Consider the following 20,759-nt stretch of genomic DNA (forward strand, 5'->3'; position numbering starts at 1 on the left):
TTTCTCAACAATAAATAGCAGGTGAAGTACATTCATAGTTTTAACTCATATATCTCAGTTCAGCTCTTAATCTCCCTCTTTCAAAACTGTCTAGATAAGAAGGAAAAAACGTGTTTCTCAGCATGACCTCTAGCAATTCATAAGCCTTTTAATAGACGTATTACCCATATATGTCATTAATACAGTATTCTTATCTCATAGAGACATCATGTGTTGTAAATCCAACATTTTTTTTAATATTTTCCTCCATCAGATGGTCTTGGGGCCCATCTGCCCCTGTGGACTGACACATGATTTAGGCTCTTCCTAGCTTAATAAAGCAGACTAAGGAACAGATCTTGAGATTCGCTATAATCTGTGCACTAAATATCTTTGTGTTACCTTAAATTCCCATCTCCTAGAGTCTCTCTTATTGATTTATTGTACCCGCTTGTAATGGCTACAAACTACCCCGCTAATCAGATAAAATCAAGTCACCTAAAGTCCCTGTGTAGGCCTCTTACTTACCAGCTAGACCATGTAGAGAATGCTTGGATGGAGAATGTCCTCTGGGGTTTCACCTTGAGGATTTTGGAAAGTGTCTGGACAGCAGACAAACCACTTCACTGTCACGCACTTTCCACACCACAAGATGCTCCTTTCATCTACCAGAATACTTCCAGTACCTGCAAGCTTGTATCAGATCATGACATCCCAGCATCAGTTTATTCTCGATCTCTAATGTACACACTCAAGTTTGTGTTCCAGATATTAAATCAACAAATGTTGTTCTGGCCACCTGGGAGAGACACACTGTGATCCTTGGGCAGAAGAAATTCGCACGTAACAACCTGTCCCAGCTCCCCACTAGATTTCCTTTCTATTGCCATCTGCAGAGCTGTTCTCACAGTGCACAGATTGTCTGGTTAACTCTTGTATACAAGGGGCAACTAACACACACACAAAATTTAGCTTAACTGCCAAAGCCTTCCTAGGACTTCCATGCAAATTTCAGAAACTGTATTCCTAGGTCTTTCAATTCACATCTGCAGAAACCTCACATTGTATCACTCAAAAATAATTCAAGGCAAAAACAAGAGGGAAAGAAATCCCAATTGGAAAACAAAGAAAGAAAAAAACAACATTAGTGTGGCAAAGCTCAAAAACAGCCTTCTTATTTGGGGCTTACTAATATACTACATAGAAGAGTAAATCAAGCGCTGTACATACACTGAATATACTATGGATATTAAAAATAAGTGAACAGGGAAAAAAACTTTAATGACTACAGTATTTTATACGGGGGTTATCTCTGGGTAATAGAGCAATAATCAAAGTACTTTTATTTTTCCAAAAATTAAGTAAGTCTATGCCTACACAGTCTTAGTGGATTCTCGCTTGACTTGGCTTGAAATTTCACCTTCTGAAATAACAATTAACAGATGTCTTTGTTTCATGTCATATTCATTTGAGACCAGTCTAAAACACCTCTGCCAAAATTAAGAATTCTTAAATTTGTTAGTAAGCTTTATTTTTACTACTACTATTACTTTCCCGGGGAGCCCTGTACCTCTGAGACCCCGGATGAAGCCAGGTCAATGGAGGAGTTTGCTTTAGTTGATGAGGACTGGGTTAGGGAGCAATTAAATAGTCTGGACATCCATAAATCCATGGGTCCAGATGGGATGCATCCACAGGTGCTGAGGGAGCTGGCTGAAGTCATTGCTGGACCGCTCTCCATCATCTTTGCCAAGTCTTGGGAAACGGGAGAGGTGCCCGAGGATTGGAGGAAAGCAAATGTCACTCCAGTCTTCAAAAAGGGCAAGAAGGAGGACCCGGGTAATTATAGACCGGTCAGCCTCACCTCTGTCCCTGGGAAAGTAATGGAACAGCTTATCCATGGTGCCATCTCAAGGCATATCAAGGATAAGAGGGTTATTAGGGGCAGTCAGCCTGGCTTTACCAAGGGTAAGTCATGCTTGACCAACCTCATAGCCTTTTATGAGAATGTAACAAGGTGGATGGATGATGGCAGAGCGGTGGATGTGGTCTGCCTTGACTTCAGTAAAGCCTTTGACACAGTCTCCCACAGCATCCTCACAGCTAAGTTGAGGAGGTGTGGTCTGGACAATAGAGTAGTGAGGTGGATTGCAAACTGGCTTAAGGAGAGAAGCCAGAGAGTGGTAGTCAATGGTGCGGAGTCTAGTTGGAGGCCAGTATCTAGTGGAGTGCCTCAGGGGTCCAATATTATTCAATCTATTCATTAATGATTTAGACGAGGGAATAGAGTGTACTATCAGCAAGTTTGCTGATGACACTAAGCTGGGAGGAGTGGCTGACACGCCAGAAGGCTGTGCTGCCATCCAGCGGGACCTGGACAGGCTGGAGAGTTGCGCGGGGAATAACCTGATGAAATTTAACAAAGGAAAGTGTAGAGTCCTGCATCTGGGCAGGAACAACCCCAGGTTCCAGTATAGGTTGGGAAATTACATGTTAGAGAGCAGTGTAGGGGAAAGGGACCTGGGGGTCCTGGTGGACAACAGGATGACCATGAGCCAGCACTGTGCCCTTGTGGCCAGGAAGGCCAATGGCATCCTGGGGTGTATTACAAGGGGGTTGGTTAGTAGATCGAGAGAGGTCCTCCTTCCCCTCTACTCTGCCCTGGTGAGACCACATCTAGAATATTGTGTCCAGTTCTGGGCCCCTCAGTTTAAGAAGGACAGGGAACTGCTGGACAGGGTCCAGCGTAGGGCAACAAAGATGATTAAGGGAGTGGAGCACCTCCCTTATGAGGAAAGGCTGAGGGAGCTGGGTCTCTTTAGTTTGGAGGAGTCTGAGGTGACCTTATTAATGTTTATAAATATATAAAGGGTGAGTGCCACAAGGATGGAGCCAGGTTCTTCTCGGTGGCAAACAATGATAGGACAAGGGGTAATGGGATCAAGCTGGAACACAAGAGGTTCCACTTAAATTTGAGAAAAAACTTCTCAGTAAGGGTGACAGAGCACTGGAACAGGCTGCCCAGGGGGTTGTGGAGTCTCCTTCTCTGGAGACATTCAAAACCCGCCTGGACATGTTCCTGTGCGACCTCACCTAGGCGTTCCTGCTCCAGCAGGGGGATTGGACTAGATGATCTTTTGAGGTCCCTTGAATCCCAAACATACTGTGATACTGTGATTTTTCTCTATTAATTTATTTTTGCAGTGTCTTAAAGGAACCACCATGATGAGTCCCATAGAAACAAACTGGGTATAAACTGGAACACAGAAGGTTCCACTTAAATATGAGAAGAAACTTTTTCTCAGTGAGGGTGACAGAACACTGGAACAGGCTGCCCAGGGGAGTTGTGGAGTCTCCTTCTCTGGAGACATTCAAAACCTGCCTGGACACATTCCTGTGTAGCCTCATCTAGGTGTTCCTGATCTGGTGAGGGGATTGGACTAGATGATCTTTTGAGGTCCCTTCCCTAACATTCTGTGATGCTGTGAAACCACCAAAGCACTACAATATCCCCCCTTTGCACTCTCAAACTGACAGTAATAATCAGAACTACATTGTTATGGCTCTCTGAAGTAGTATTTTTAAATTACATTCTTGTGCTTTTAAATTACATTCCCTAATGATACTCTGAGAATTAGCACACATGGTATGTTTGAAATGAGACAAGTTTAATTACACAGGAACAGAAACACCATAAAAACAGCCTTCTATGTAGTTAGTATCCTGTCTCTGACAACAGTCAGATGCAGAAGCCTTAGGAAAACCCGTACAAGAGCAGGCATCTAGTTGTATCCTCTTCATCCCTCCTTCCTGGGGGTTTGATGCTCAAGGCCAGCTGTCAGCGCTGTGTGAGCAAGAGCTGCAAGCAGCTGGGTCCTTCTGGTTCCACTTGGGAACTGCACTTTAGCACAGATAAACAAGGCTTTTGGTCCTTGTCTGAGCCGTGCTGCAACCATGCCTGTGGCTAGCTGTGCACCTCGCTGCTCTGGAGCCTGACCCATGGCTGCGACTTCCCAGCTTGACCTTGGACCTGCCTTGTCACCGTGAACCTGGTCTGGCGATCACTGGACTGATGGCTGACCCTGATGACTGTCACTGGACCTGCTCTGCTCTTCTTGTGCAACTGCACTGCTCCTGCTAAAGGCAAAGCTGAACCTGCGGGTCCTGGCTCCCCGTGGCCCATGGAGCAGCCCACACCCAGTCCTCCCTCACACCACAGTGACAGTGGCCATTTATCTACACTCAACTTCCTCTCTCATGTAATGGTCTCAATACCCAACTTCACAAGGTGCCATTAACAAGTCTTTTCAATTAGCCTCTGTCTTTAATACTCTCGGATCTCGACATGAATTAAAAGACTTGATCTACACCTCAGTTTTGCCTCACTTTGCCTCCAAGTGCTTACTAGATTTTCCAGTAAACAGCAATTCTGTCCAATGTCTGAATTTATCTTTGCAGATGCTACGTTTCGAGGTGAAAAGTATTTGATCACTAAGTTTGTCCTCAGACCTTTTTCCTGAATGACCACAATGGGTTTATTATCATTTCAACTGAAGCTTGCATTCCCCCCAAAAAATAACCCCAACATTTTACTGCATGAACCAAGACCAGTGAAAGAGGAGTTTTTACTCTTGCTTCTGTTAGGCCCATGATACAAACAGCAGCATTTTCCTTTTTAACTGATACGACTGGAGGGATACCACTTCTGTTTTTTTGCAGAGATGGTCACAGGAACTGAGGATTAGTTTCTTAAATTAACCACTTCTGTTTCTCACACTCTCTTCCTGAACTGCAGAGAATGCTTTTTAAACAGTTTCACACAACAATACACTCAGAAGGATGGTTCAGGCACTTGATTAAGTACATAAACTACATTCTGAAGACTTTATACAGTCCATCCACACACATGATACTCTTTCTCAGTACAATCTGTCTTGCTATACACTTCTCCACAGCTATGTCACATCTGTGAAAGAGCATTTTTGCTTGTTTCATTTAACTCAGAAGTTCTGCTTCTTTCAAATATGGCTTGGATCATCTGGTCATATTCTTTTATTGTTGGGTTTGGGTAGTATTATTTTCTTCCAGATTCATAGAACGTCTTGTTTTTTTTTTTAAACTGGTGAGTCAAACTGACTGCTGTACTGAACCCAAATGACAGCGAAAGACATTAAATCAGTTTTCCCTATGGTGAGGGCTGAATTTGGAAATGTTTGCTCTCTTCTAAGAGCAACTATTACATCCTGATGTTACAGCAAGTTTAACACCTGGCACCCACCAGAAATGTCTCTCCTTGTGTGTCATTATCAGATATTCTCTTTTCAAATATTTAATCCGGTCATTTTTCAAAGGTTTTCGTTTCGGTTGGTTTTGTACATGGCCAACGAATGTACCACTCAGGCATTCTTCAGAACAGCCAGTCTTTAGGAAAGGGCCATGGAATATTTAGGTCTCTTCAGCTTTATTCTGCACTTTGACTATTACTTTTCTGAATTGGAAGACTTTATTGCTTTGAGGCTTTTTCTGTCCACTGCCCCAGCTCCTGGCAACAGTTACTAAGTTCCACCAAGTATTTTCAGATCTGCATGCCCCTTCAGCTCTTTTTTTTTTTTTTCTGTCAGATTTGGTTTGCTAACTGCCTCTGACAAACAAGCCGTCCATTTCCTATGCTTTAGCTTTGACTGACAAAAGCTTTTTCATCTGCTTTTGGCAAAACTCAAATTGTCAAACTGCTGCTGAACAAATATAAAGCATCAGAAGTTAGGTCTACGCCTGCTAATGGGTGTCTCATCACTTGTTCCAAATCCTGATCGCACTGTGCTCTCTCACCTCTGAGAGAACCCTTATGTTTGTAAGATGTGGTTTTCTTAGTCTTATTTGCAAACCGTTTTACAGAATTTGCTCTTTTCATTTTCTTTATGCATTCTCTAAAACATCTCTTCTATGTTTCATTTTACACAATACGTGTGTACAGCTTTTGCATACATGTCTGAAATAACAAATCCCCCACTTCCACTGCATGAATTAACTGAAATTTGTTTTAAAATATCAGTTCATTTATCTCAGATAATTACAAAGAGGAAAGCTGCCTTCTGACTTTTCTGCATTTTAACACCATTGCCTTTGACAAAATGGTACATCTGAGTCTCTTGTATGTCCTTTCAGCTATACAGGTGTTGGCATTTAACATGTTCTACCTACAGCTGGAATAGTTTTTTAATTTTTGCTAGTATATGTAACTGAAAATCCACTCTAGAAAGAAGTATCCTTTAGATACCTGTTTCATTCCGCTCCTGAGACCTAGTCTAAGGGCATGCATATGCACTGTGCATCAAGAGAGGTGGACTAGGTGAAAAAAACCACAATTTTACAGTCACTGCCATTGTTACGTAATTAAACTTCCTTGTACAATATGGTGAACTGAGAACTACCCAGAAGCTAGCATGGTACAAATGCTTCTGCTCCTTTATTGCTTAAATAAACAATGGGAGAACCCTCAGTTTTACTGTTGTGACAATTACATTCATCCAGGTATGTTTGCTGGTTTTTAGTCAACTTCGTTATTAAACGGATAGATCAAGTTTAAAACAAAAACCTCATGTATATTTAGCTTCACAAATGAAAAATAAAACCATGTAAGCACAGTTTTAAGTATTGAATCGAGAAGCAGTACCTTTTACGTTTTCCTCTATCTGGGAAACCTCTTTAAATCAGCTTTTCCTGTTCAGAAAGCTGATATACTTCCTCATTATTCCTTGACTCACAAGTCAAATAGAACATTTGGTTGTCTTGCATGTAACTTTGATGGCTTGCCAACTTAGAAATGCCAGCAAAATCTGCATTTCCCATCCCGTCCACAGGATATGAGCCTATGTGAGATTTAAAACTGGATTAAAATTTTCATGAATGATGAGAACATTAATAATTGCATTGCATAACAATAAAATTTATAATATTACACTAGGTTCCAAGTGCTTCAATGCTCTGAAAAATTGTAAGAATAATCCAAAAATCTACAAACACAAACAACATAATGTCATAAAAGCAATCGCTAGCCTGTAATTATCCAGAATCTCTTGCGTGCACACAAAAACCTCCCAAACAAGCAATCATTAGCAGCAGGATATTTGGTAGACTGTTTTTGTTTGTTTCCATTCTAATGAAGTACATTTATTTAATAATTGCCATAGTTTTAACTAAGAATGGAAAACTTGTGTAACACAGAAAAGCTTACATGAAAGTATAATGCACAACAGCTAGTTCCCAGTTTTTCTTTCTCATTACCAACTCCAGTGACTGGCCTGTTTGGGCCTAATCTGTAACAGCATTATTTTATAGCCATTAAGTTGGCTGCAGAAGTCAGGTTCAATTTGGTCCCTCCTTAGAGGAACCACTCATCTTTATTTGTCATCCTCATGACAAATTTGACAAATTAAAGGCACACTGCCACATAATACTGCCATTCTAACAAAACACATCCAGATAGAACCAGGGAAAGGCCACAACATTATTACCATTAGCTTAATCCCTAACAGCATCTAAATTACCCTGCTACTTAAAATGGTGCGTGGGAGTGCATGTTTCCATGTGTATGTGTGTTTGTGTGCTGTACATACAGGCAGCCACGTAATACAGAGAGTGCCATCTCCTGGTATTCAGTGGGGTAAGTTTTCACAGCTTAATACACTTGCTAGAATTGCTGTGCTAACGTACTGCAAAAGGCTTATTACTCTTAACAAGGTACCAGAAACAAAAGAATGGACGCTTTGTTGTACCTGACACTGTCTGGAGAGTCTCACGACCACAGCAAATAAACTTTCAAAACCAGCAACAGTGAAAAAGGTGACAGAATTAATTAAAACATATGAGCAGCAAAACAAGAAATATGATGACAGACTTACTAAAAACCTTCCAGAATAGACAGACGACTTGTCCTTAAAACTACAGCACATGATTGTATATAAATGGGTCACCATGAAACTGCGGAGTAAGTTTTGCCTAGGGAAAAATAGAGGAGGGGAAATACAAAATACCTGTGCTGTTCAGAATATTATTTGTAATTTTATAACAGTGAGGGAAGGAGGTGGCTGGAGGAAAGGAATAGTCGTTTCTTTCTGATTCTTTCTTCTAAATCTATTTGCACAGCGAGTCTTTCACTGTAATAATTTCAGAAACAAGAATGTCTTCTAAACTGTTGATGTACAGCGATGAATACAACAAATTCTCAGATGCAAAGCCACTACGTACCAAAAAAAAAAAAGAAAAAAAAAATTAGTCATTATCATAACAAGTATAAACATAGGTAGAATTCTCCCACATCTCTGGAATAATTAAGGGCAATAAAAGACAAAAATCAGTTCAACTGCATACACTGTACATATAGGAAAAAAAAGATAATGAAGTTAATTTTTCTATTAATAAATATCCTGAATTGTTGCCAAAAATATCAGGAACCTTAACACAGAACTCTCACTAGTGCAGGCATCATCAGAGAGCTAAAACCCAAATTAATGCGACACAATCTGGGCAGCAGTGAAGCTGGTTTCTAAACTTGACACTACTATTTGAAGAAAATGTTCATTTTCCCTTAGAAGACTATGTATTAGAACACTGTGAAATGTACATATTAGTATAAAGCTAACATAGGGGTACCTGTATGTAATGTGAAGAATGCCATCTACTGGCACGTAAGAATATATATCACTGTTCGTAAGTAAGTAAATAGCTATTATAGTAAGGACAAAGTTGTCATTACCGTGTACTGCAAACAACTGCGTCCAGTTCCAAACTCTTCCTAACATACTCAGCATACCGCACTTTAACAAATACATATAAGCCATATATCCTGCAGAATAAGCTTATTCCCATAAAACAGACACAGGAAGAAAATACAATTTTCTTATTCTAAAGTCTCAAGACCTTACTGCGATCTTTCAATATTTAAAGGGGTCTTACAAAGAAAGATGGGGACAGACTTTTTAGCTGGGCCTGTTGTGATACAACAAGGAGTAATGGTCTTAAACCGAAGGAGGAGAGATTCAGGCTAGATGTGAGGACGAGGTGGTAGATGCCCCATCTCTGGAGACATTCAAGGTCAGGTCAGACAGGACTCTGAGTGACCTGATCTAGCTGAAGATGTCCCTGCTCATTGCAGGGGGGTTGGACTAGATGACCTTTGAAGGTCCCTTCAAACCCAAACTGTTCTGTGATTCTATAATGAGAATTACAGCCTACTTCCCTTCTTCATCTTGCATTTAACATAAAACCTATTTTGGATACTTTATAAAGATATGAGAATCCCTGCATTTCACAAAGACAATCTAGGCCTCTCAGTTACTTCATCATTCACTGTGATGCCTTACTATCCTCATTGTGAGATATAGAAAATGCTTTGGTAACTCATTTCAACTAGAAGCCAAAATACATGAACTCACACACACACTTTTCACACTCCCTAACACAACTTCTTTCCACTTTTTGTGTCAGCTATTCTCTACAGCTTTCCTGTAGCTCCATCAATGTAACTTTGTAATTTCTTTCTTGTAACTCTTCTATTTCAATCTGTAAGAGGCTTCCTCAGTAAATCAATGAGCAACTCCTCCTTGACAGATAAAATAGTAAGTCCACTTGAATTCTAAAATGTTAAGATATTTCAATCGCTAAAATCCTGGTTTTATAACAGTGTAGTTTTTCTTCTGTTCCTGAATATTCTTGCCTAACCACATATATGTCAATGAATTAAACTACGAAGAAGGACAAGTATGGTAACACCTGATAAGATAGCTGGATGATCCAAGATACAAGCAAAGCAGCACACAACATCTTAAGGATGAAAGGAAAACCACATACAAGTGCAAGTTTACAGTGAGAAGTAACTCAGCATTTCAACACAGGTGTCTCTGTCCCAGGAAGTAAATCATAAACATTTCCATTTTGAACTTTCACTGAGAGACCATCCTTTCAATGTTAATTCGTAACAGTCTTAGATATATTGCTAAAGAGAATGCAGAAGTCTTAAAAACCCATTTTGCTGAAAATTCTGGGACAGATTCAGAAGTAGGGAAGTAGGGGTCAAAGGTCAGTGCTTCATTAACTGAACCAACTCATTTAAAATTATAGTTTAATTAAAAAGTCAAGACAATCATAAAAAGGAAAAAAAAAAAAAAAAAAAAAAGGGTCATCCAGAGAACATCACTAAAAATCTCAAACATCCTGTGCTTTATTGGCAGTAAATTTCTTGATCTGGCCTATTTGAGGAGTAGCCACCCGTTGCAAAACACTTGAATGCAATCTAATACAACAGACAGAATTCCATCAAATTCAGTCTAAACAAATACAGCTTCAAGGCACATCAAAAGGCTGCCAATGTGAAGGATTCTAGTGGAAAATAAGACTTCCATTCAGATGTTTTAATGTGTCGTCCATAGGATACAAGTGTAACAATACTAAAGGGCAAGATCCAAGACAAAAGGGTTTGACACTGTTTTCAGATTTATAACTCAATTCTTCTTTAAAAGGAAAAAAAGAAAGCAAAAAATAATCTAAAAACATGAATCTTTTTTACCAGAAAAACTGGAGCATTTTTATACAAACAGGGGTTCTACTAAATACATACCACATTAAACTAATGGTTTTCAAACACATTTGCTATTCAGAAAGTAACAAGAGGACATTAAAGTTCTGGTATACCTCCTATTTCCCCAAAAAGCAGAGAAACTTCAGCAAGCAAATGCAGCAGTTTTAATGCAAACACTACATTTGGCGAAATGTAAATCCTTTACCTGAAAAGACTACGTTTGTATTCTCAAAGAGGTACTCTCAAGTGGTGAACTTTGTTCATTGAGTGCTGACAGTGTCGAAAGGAAATAATAATAATATGGTCTCTGCTTTCCACTGCATACATTTGGAAATAAGTGGTGTCCACCACCTTTCCATCAACATTGCTTAGCCCAGCAGAAAACTGAGAAGTTAAACTCAAAGAGGGGGAGGCAAGGTCTGCAGACCATAATTCAAAATCTTGACCTTACAGCAGAAATATCTCAGTAACATTCACAAATGATTAATAGATGAGTCAGAGTTGTAGAGGGTTTCCTTAAAATCAGTTTTAGTATTTTCATAGGAACATTATTTTTACACAGTTCTATTGAGGAACTAGAGACTCACTGATGGAATAAAAACTTTCTGAATTGAAATCTTTACATTGATTTAACGTCATACCATCCTCAGTTCGAAAATTACCTAGAACAACACTGGTAGGAGAAAACATGTATGTTTTACCTTTCATAAGATTTCATATGAGATTCATTAGATATTTTTGCAAAATATAACAAAAATACAATCATTTTACAGTTCCAGTGCCATTAAAAATTACTCTTACAAAGAACACCTATTACTTTTGTGGTCATTAATATGATGTGGCTTTGCACAGGATACAGATACTTAAAAATACTACACAGTTCCAGAAATAAAAATTTGGCCAAGCCCAAAAACCACCTCTACAAACATGTACCAAGGCTGATGAGCCTTCCACCCTTGTTTAAGCTGTATGTATACACTGTCTTGATCCTTTGTACTCCTTTGAGGGAAAGTAAAGTATTAAAAAAACCCTATCTTATATTTAAAAAAAATAACGATAATTTAAAAAAATAAAGAGGGCTATTAACTGTTCCAATTTGAAAAGTGACATGCTATAGCACTCTCAAAAGTACATACGGCCTTCCAAAACAATACAACAGGAGCAGTATTTGAAACAAATTCCAAAGCCATAAACAATTCATAAACACAGTTTATAAACTGAGAGTAGAGGAAGAGATGCGACCAAGTCAGTAACACCGAAATCTACTTCAGAAAAGCTCTCTAGTTGCTCCAAGTTGCCAAAACTCTCTGCTCAGAGAAAGCCAGATGGAGAAACTAAATCACCTACTTTCTCAGAGACTGGTTTCACCAGGTCATGATTGACTTCACCACTGAGAAATGTGTGGCAGCATGTATCTTGGCCTCCTACACTGCACCTAACTGTATAGAAGACCTGTGGAACCTAGATCCCAGCACTAAAATTCAAAATCATTAAAAAAAAAAAAAAAAATCTACCATTTTAAACAGCATCTGATCCTAAAAACACTGTAGTTGACACTGCACTTTTAAATTAAATTCTAAGGCATTTCTTTGCTCATTGGATTATTTCAGAGGACTTGCAGATCTGCAAGATCTTGGTTTCTGAAACTTACTAATAATGTGGTTAAAAAGGGTAGCTACCCTTGTTGTCATTAAAAATAACACAGCTTTTCTATTACAATAGCAGGAAAGTTCAGGAGTAAGCAAGCCTCAAATACATTTTTTGCTACTTTGAAAATGCAATTTAGTAGCTGAAACAAAAGACTTGAGATCAGTCTTCCTCTCAACAGCCTTTGTCAAAGAAGCACTGAGAGGCCACAAACTACTCTTCAGGAACTTGCTTGCCACGACAAAAAGCAGCATGTAAATTAATAGTCAATGTACATAGCTATAAAAAAAAAGGAAGGAAGAATATTCACCACTAACCTGACTAAATAATATAATTTTTCCAATCAGATATAACTTTGCATTTTGGGAGGAAATCTTTCATGAATGCCACATTTAAAACCCACAAAACAAGGAAGCAATCTTTAAAAAAATTGTTCTTGTTAAAATTAGGCAACTTTACCCACTTACTATTAACTGTTTATCTCCATTACACACTCCTCGTCATTTTTTTGTTGTTTGGGTGAGGTTTTTTGTTTGGTTGTTTGATTGGTTTGCTTTGCTTTTTTAAATTTTCTTTGTTCTATCATCAACTAAATGTACACACAGAGGTGCCGATTTATCTGATGTATGCTGGCTTACGCAGTGAACTACTTTACCTTTTTAAAAACTGAGCCTACCTCCTCAGCATATGCTGAAGAATTAAATGGAGGAGATGGAATTAACTCTCAGCTGCAGGGCCAAAGCACAAGGCTGCCATGAAGGTCACTTCTCCAGAAGCTGACCAGCAGTTCCTGGACATAAATCCTTTTCCATGGCTCCTGTGCCAGTGTGTATGGACCCGACACAGAGTCCTGTTCTGTGTGGTCATGGATGGCTTTCCATCCATACCCTCTAGGGAGAGCTTAAATACCTTAGATAAGGTAACACTTCATTCAAAGTACAGGCAAGTTTTCCATTATATTAAAAACCTTTCAAGTAGTATTCAAATTTCAGAGCATTATTTAGAATTATTTTCTGGATTTCAATTCTTTACATCATGTAGTCACAAAACTACCTTCTTCTCCACCCCAAGAATCTGTTTCAACCATATATTTTAGATTTTTAGCCATCTTTTCCATAGTGTGCGACTGTGTATTGCTGCTGTAAAGAGCTCCCATAATATTACAAAAAGGCTGAGGTAAGTTCAAACTACTGCAGAGGTTTCAACCAGCAAGACTACATCAGAAAAGGTGGAATTTTTTTTTGCATCACTCTACTTTGGCATTCAAGAATTGCCACACTGTGAATTTCAAGTATACAAGCCTCAGGAAAAGCCTCTTGGAAAAAGTTAAAGGCAGGAAGAAAAAAAGGCTGATTTTACTTAGTATTAAGTTGTTGAAAATTTCATGGCGTGTGGTACCACCCACCAAATAGGTACATACAGGCACCCAAGGTCATCTGAAAGTGTGTGAGAACTTACTGCTGAGAATTACTGCACCTAAATCAACAATACTACACAAATATGTTAAATACAGTTATTTAACAATATAAACATCTGCAATATCATTACCTATTCATAATAATTTGTACATCCTAGTATTACAAGCATACCTGCATAAACGGACATGCACAAAGTCAACCAATAAGTAAGAAATTAACTACTTTGAGAAGCCTAGAAGTACCTTCAGCTTTAGCAACATGTACATAAATAATGATCAGGCTGCTACACGCTCACCAGTTACGAGGACTATAAGAAATTAAAAAAACGCACATTAACAATCTTATTAATATTTTTAAGCATATTTTGATACAGACCCATAGAGAATGCAAGGATGTAAAATCAACAACACTGCACCCTGAAATTGCTATCCAGCAATGTAAAGCATTAAGTGTCGATGTGCCGCAAGTTATTTACATACTGATGTGCTTTGCTAGTTCAGTGTGGAAATATATAAAATACGAACACATGTGCCATGTAAAACCCTAAATTTGGGATTAAAGTTAAGGATTCATTATTCCTTACGTCTCTAAATATAAATCCACACACCAGCACTACCCCTCCCCTCTCCCTTTGAAGAAAGTTTGGATACAATTAAAATCTTCATAGGCAAGAGATTAAAAAAAATGAAAAAGAATAAAATTAATGAGCAAATTTAAGCTGTTTTCAGAACAAACTATGGCATCTCTCCAGGTTATTTATTTTATCCTCATTAATGGTTCTTTTTTTTTTAATATCACTTGTTTCCCTTCTGATTTGTGGTCATTGCTCACTATTAACAGTTACTAGAGCTGGTGAATCTACTAGGTTAAAAGCCATCAAAACTACCTACTTTAAAATGCCACGTCTTTTTGATATTGAAAATGACAGAGTAGCACTGACTGTGTTATAATTAGAGTGATATACACGTCAACACAATATGTATGCAACTTGTGTTTGGAGCAGTTTCTTAAATGACAGTGTCTCTATGCCATAGATGTAGCACTTTAAAATAATCTGTTTAATTCAAAGCAGTCCTGGGAAGGATTAATTCACTTACCCGTATCCAGCTGTTCGCCTTCAATTCCACAGGGTTCTGTGGTTCACTGCTGTATAGACAACATAAGCACCACATCAGAGTCTTCTGGCTTTCATCTGCAGGGAAAAAAGCAAACAGGATACAGTTAGAGGAAAAAAAAAATGAAAACACAGAATTACACACAACAATCCCTATCCATCCACGAAACCAAAGCCCTAAATATCAGTCTCAACTCATAATGCTTCTATTCTACCAGATTCACACCACACATCTAATGTTATTCATATGTAGTTCTTGTGTGATCATTTCCTTTAATACCAATTTAATTTATCAAATTGCAATTTATCAAAGAGCTCAAAATCTATACAATACTTACATGGTCTTAAGAAACACACATGACCTAGTGATACATGTACATAGTACTTGAAGCTATCATCAAGGAACTTTCAATTCAGTATCTAAATAATATCATTATTAATAAACAGTAACCAACAGTAGTAAAATAGTTATTGTGTCCAATGCTTGCACAACTGAAAAATGCCCACTTCTGAAAAAGTTACGTTTTTGAAGTATGAAACTGTTCATTAAAAAAATTGCACAACATCAAGTTTTCTGTAAGAATATATTAAGATTCTCCATGCTTCAGGAAACTTACATTTCTGCAGAGAGCAGAATAGCTAAATGCTGATGGAAAAAAATCATGTTCCAATTTTCTGTTCAGGAGCAGATCAGGTCTTACTTAGTTCTAACCCACTGTTGGAAATGAGCTGCTGCCTTTAAAATCCTACTATACTGAGCAACGCTATCACTGCTCAGCTGCACAGATATTATCATATAGGAGCTGATTATTTGGAGTAAGCAGTTCGAGAGCCATTTAACTCATTATTATTTCCCACAACTATTTTCAATAGGCTTTTTTTTTAAAAAAAAAGTCCGTTGGCAGATACTAAGAGTCTCTACAATGAATTTCATCCCAGAATAAAACTCCATGATTGTAATAAAAGTTATAAAAATTGGATGTAGTACTGCAGTTTTGATACAATATTCACTCAGCAAGCAATTTATTGTTGGTTAAAGTAATACAAACAAGTAATACAACATGAGGTTTAGAAATTATATTAGGATACAGTTTGATTACCGAGCTCAACACGCGATTTCTTTTGTTTTCTGTGTATTCGTTATCCAGGATGTAATAAACAGTATTATTTAGAAGTGTTTTGTTGGCAAAGCCTAAATTAAAAATAAAAGCTCTGTTAAGTAATGCCTTTATTTTCACCAGGTAATCAGAAAAGTTAATACTGATTTAAACCAGTATTCATCAATAAATGTCCAACAAGCCTGTAGGCCATTGCTGGCCTCCCACTGGCTAACATCTCTGCACAGAAACAGTTTCTCAAACATACACATTTAACTAACTACAGTTTGGGATATTTTCCTATTGTGTGTTTGGAGATTTTTTAATATGGATTTTTACAAGGTTAATAGTTTCCTAGGTTGTTGCTCCTTGACTGAAGTTCAAGGAGACATCTTGCATACTGCTCAGCCGTAATTCAAAGTATCCTTATACTTTGATTGTAACTATATTCAGCTAGCATTCAGACATCAGCACTGAGGCAACTCTATCTCCTCCAAAAACTATTTCACCTAAACTCTGACATGAAATTACATGGGAGGAAAAATAAACAAATACTGTTTTATGTCTTTAAATGACTAATTGAGAACCATTTTCTTCTTGGAAGATTGAGATTTTCAACACTATTTATTACTAGTACGAAGATATTATCTCTTTATAAAGTCTGGCTTTTGAGATAATTTTCAATTATATTAATTGTATTTTTAAAAAGCCAGACTACACAGAAAGAGATGGGGGTGGGGGGATGGAAAATCACATCCAAATTGCCTATCCTGAACAAAGAATACATAATTCAAGTGTTCCTTCTTTTGACTCATCCTATTTATACAGCACATCTACTGTATGCCATTAAGTAATTTTATTTAAGTTATGTTTTCTTTTGACCTAAAGAAACAAAGGAAAGAGCCAAAAAAATGTATGTAACTGTATGTAACAATTTGTATTGGTGCTAGAGTTATGCCAACAGTTCCAAAAAAAAAAAAACCCAAGAGATTTGTACAACTTCACAATTCTCCCAGTCGAAATTACAACCAAAACAGAAGAAGCCTCCCGTAGATCTGTGAAAAGAAGGAAAAGGGACTATACAGTCCTCTTGCTGAAGTAAGGGCCACTGAGGGCCACTCTCAGGTTCACTGCTTTCTTTTCACAACTGTTTTGGAACTGGGGATGAAAGATCAGAAGATTAAGAATAAGGGGAGACAGATCTTAGAGTAATTATGGCAGCTGCAAAAGATAACCACATCAAAAGATCAAATACAGAGAGCCACAGAAATCTTACTGATGGGTTTTTTCCTTCCATTTCTCTAGTAACTGTGATCCCCATGGAAAACATACCATCATGGTATGCACTGAAAACCACTACCGGGATACGGACGAAGCCACTGATCTTATTATGGCATGAAGGAATGCTCACTACCCAAATAAATACTAAATACCTCCAGAGGAACAAAATTAGTAACCTGAAATTGGAAATTATATCCAAAAAAAGGTAACCAGTTATGCAGTGGACTTCTTAAGTAGGTTAATGTTGTAACTCCACCTAAAGAAATGAAAATTTTCTGTAGGAAATTTAAGGCAGCGTGGAAGCTGTTTCATTTAAAAAAAGAAAAACAAACAAATAAAAGCCCAAACCTTTATGATGAATCAGATTGCACTTCTTCTCTGTCAGTCTCACATCAAAAAAAAAAAAAAAATCCAATGTTTTTCTTACAACACAGTGTGGTCTCAATTATCACATGATACAGTTAGTTTATAAATAGCCTGTCATGAATGGGGCCAGATGCAAGGAACCAATAAGAAAACCCTAATCTTACATCCAGAAATATTCTTTTTAGAGCTTGTTGTAAAATTTTATTGAAGTATATCAGAAAATGTTGATTAGCTAAACTGAACTTTCTGTGGAAATACGTAAGCATGCATGCTCACACACATACACTGACATACAGAGCCACCAAGAAATTCCCCAGCATTTATAGTATTAGTTTAGGATTCAAGACATTTGCACTCAAAACTCAAACCAGGAGGGTCCTACCGAGAAGATAATCCCCCAACCCACAAAAAAAACATTGGAATTCCTTACCAAGGCTGAATTCCTCATGTACCCCTTGTGGTTTAGGACCACAAGTACAGCCATGAGATTTTCTTTGGTCGTGCTTCCTTCCCATTAGCATTCTAAATAAGACTAACTTGGTCACCTCCCGCCCAGGAGTGTTTATGAGGAGATTATTTTCCCTTGGAGACCACACTTCCTGCACTGAGTGGTCAGCCATGTCAGCTTCCAGCACCAACAGACATTCATCGAAGGTGATAGGTATTGTGGTTTGGACATGATGCAGAAGTATAGTGTTTTTCCTCCTCCATTTATTAGTATGCAAGACTGAATTGAACAAAATCAGCTCCTTCTACTGTGAGGGTGGCCTGGTCTCAGACACATACCTGAATGAGCTATTTATCCAAATGAGAAATTACATGAAACCCACTTGAGAGTCAGCATCTGCTATAGCCAACACTATCTTAAAGAATATCTTCAGAACTAGTGCCAAACAAAATGAAAATCTGCTGAATCTAAAATGCCAACAGTCCAAAGAGCACTCAGGTGGCTGAGAAAAAAGGAAGTGGTGGGAATGCATAAGTAGATAACTTCAGGTCTATTGATGTCAGAAAATCTCCTTGACTCATCTTTAAGCTTTGAAGTGAAGGATAGCATTTTGAGCAAGTGAAGTTCTCTGAATTGGCTTGCTGATATTTTGATACAAAAACCAAACCACCCTGTAGTAAAACTTCACTCTCTTGCAGCCTTCAGAGGTAATGAACAACTTGCAGAAATACTTCTTTTCTTGCTTTAGAAAATGCTGAGGGGAAAAAAGTAGGGGAAACCAAGAATGTATTGCTGGGATTGCTATGAAAAGGAGTCAAAAGCAGAAACAGATGGCTTTCAACTTTGATGAAAAATATAGATGAAGTTACTTTCTATACCACAATATATTGTCAGCTCAGAAATACTGACAGTCTAAGGACTTGTATATTCCAAACAAAAACTTAGAAGAAAAGCACTTGTGTAACTGTAAACATCAACAGTTATTATCAACTATCTCAAAAACTGGGAACATGTGCATTGTAAAAATAAGTCTATAAAGTATGAAAAGGCCTTTCTCAAAAGGTGCCACAAAAAAGCACACATTTGCTGCACCGCAAAACTGATCTATGTTTAAATCTATGATTCCTTCCCAAATTTTCCTTTCAGAGGGGAATTGCTGATATAATACACATCTACTACATGTTCTGCAGGCAAGTTCATTCTGCCATGCTTGGAGCTGACTAGAAGATGAAGCCAAACTAGAAGATGCGATCACTTCAGCCTAATGCTGTGCTTGACTTAATAAGCCCTTCCAGCTCAACACAAAAATAGTGCTTTCCTGTATTTTCCCAAACGAAAGCATAAAACAGAAGAGACAAAATATGACTTTTATTTTGAGTTGTAGTATTATCAGAAGACTGGAAAAATATTATTTTAAGGAGCTCACATAGAAACTCAGAATTAGTTTTCTGCTTAAAAGCAGATCCTGAGTTATTTATCAACATATCAACATATCAGTTCCAGAAAAATGTACTGGAACTGCTCATGAGGTAGCACAGGTAGTCTCACCTACCTCCCAGCTGTTTTCCTGTCCCCAATTTATTTTCTTTATTCTCACCTACACACATATACACTACCAGTAAGAGGCTTCTGGTTTTTCATGTTTTTTTCCCATGTCATCACTTCAATGTTTTGCTTTTGATTCTATCTGCATTTTCACTAGTTTTCAAGACAGAGAAAATGCACATTCAGAATAAACTCAATAAAAACAAACACAACCATAACTTAGTAGCACTTCACACTAATAAACAAAAAGAAGTATCAGAAAAATGAATTCTTCTATATGAGCGTATATAATAGGATATTCTGATGTATAACTAGAAGAAACTTCTGTTTAAAGTAATCTGAAACGCTAGATTATTTACATTTTGAGTAACTAGAAAAAATTAATTAATACAGAAAGAAAATAATAAAAATGGAAATCATTAAACACATGAACACTCTCTGGGTTTAAAATCTACTGCTCCCAAGTCGAGATTCTATAACTAAGCCATGAAATTAATTAGCTCCAAAAGTAAATTTAAGATTTCTCAGTGCCACATACTTAAGGTAACTTGGCTTACCTTTTCATCTTACTTAAGTAAAAAAAAATTCTATGTTTTTATTGAAAAAATTGAAGTACAGACGAAGTTGTATCTTCCCAATTCCCATAGAATAAAGTTTATGGAACTGCTAGAGAAATATCATTAGATGTTCCTACCATATCCTATAACAAAAGGATTCCAACAAAGCCTTCCTAGAAGCTGGCCAATTAGAGGGAATTGCTGGATTGCTGTAATTGAATCCTGTTAAAACATAAAAACAAACAAAAAAGATAATAAATATACTGCACATCAGAAGTAGGTTACGAGAACTGTTAATAATACATGTTGTTGCGCATTACAATTCCAATGGTTTTGCTTTGAAATGCTCTGGAAGCAAGACACCTACAAGTATGTAATAAAAGCAGATCTTCCTGAAACTGGCTATTATATCATCATTCAAATAACTTAAAGCTTAAGTAATTTCCTCACCTGACACTTAATTATGGTAGAAAATTTGTTCATTTGCCTCACATCCAGCAATCAGAAAACAGTATTAGTAACCAAGATTTCATTATAATGAAAGCACAAATAAACTATATTTTTGTTGATCTTCACTGTGTTAATATACTTTCTCACAGAGTTTCTCAAGAAATAAATACTTATTATGGCATAAATCTAAGTATACTTCTGTTACTTTCACTTGCTTTCTTTAAATTAACTTATGTCATGACTAGCCAGTAACAAGCTGCAATTTAAATTTTAACCAAATA

The 20,759-nt window shown here is 37.5% G+C and overlaps 1 protein-coding gene across 3 annotated transcripts in view; it reads right to left on the reverse strand.

Moving 5' to 3' along the window:
- The window catches only part of FANCC (FA complementation group C), an 83,375-nt gene that overhangs the window by 45,828 nt on the left and 16,788 nt on the right, over nt 1-20,759 (reverse strand). For all 3 annotated transcript variants that reach the window (XM_082075736.1, XM_082075734.1, XM_082075735.1), the window contains exons 3-4: nt 20,166-20,250; nt 14,718-14,812 (exon numbers count right to left, since the gene is read on the reverse strand). In XM_082075736.1, coding sequence (XP_081931862.1) covers nt 14,718-14,812; nt 20,166-20,250 — 180 coding nt within the window. The remainder of the gene's footprint in view (nt 1-14,717; nt 14,813-20,165; nt 20,251-20,759) is intronic.

Source organism: Streptopelia decaocto (genome assembly GCF_964273445.1).
Source record: "Streptopelia decaocto genome assembly, chromosome: Z".
Lineage (NCBI taxonomy): Eukaryota > Metazoa > Chordata > Aves > Columbiformes > Columbidae > Streptopelia > Streptopelia decaocto.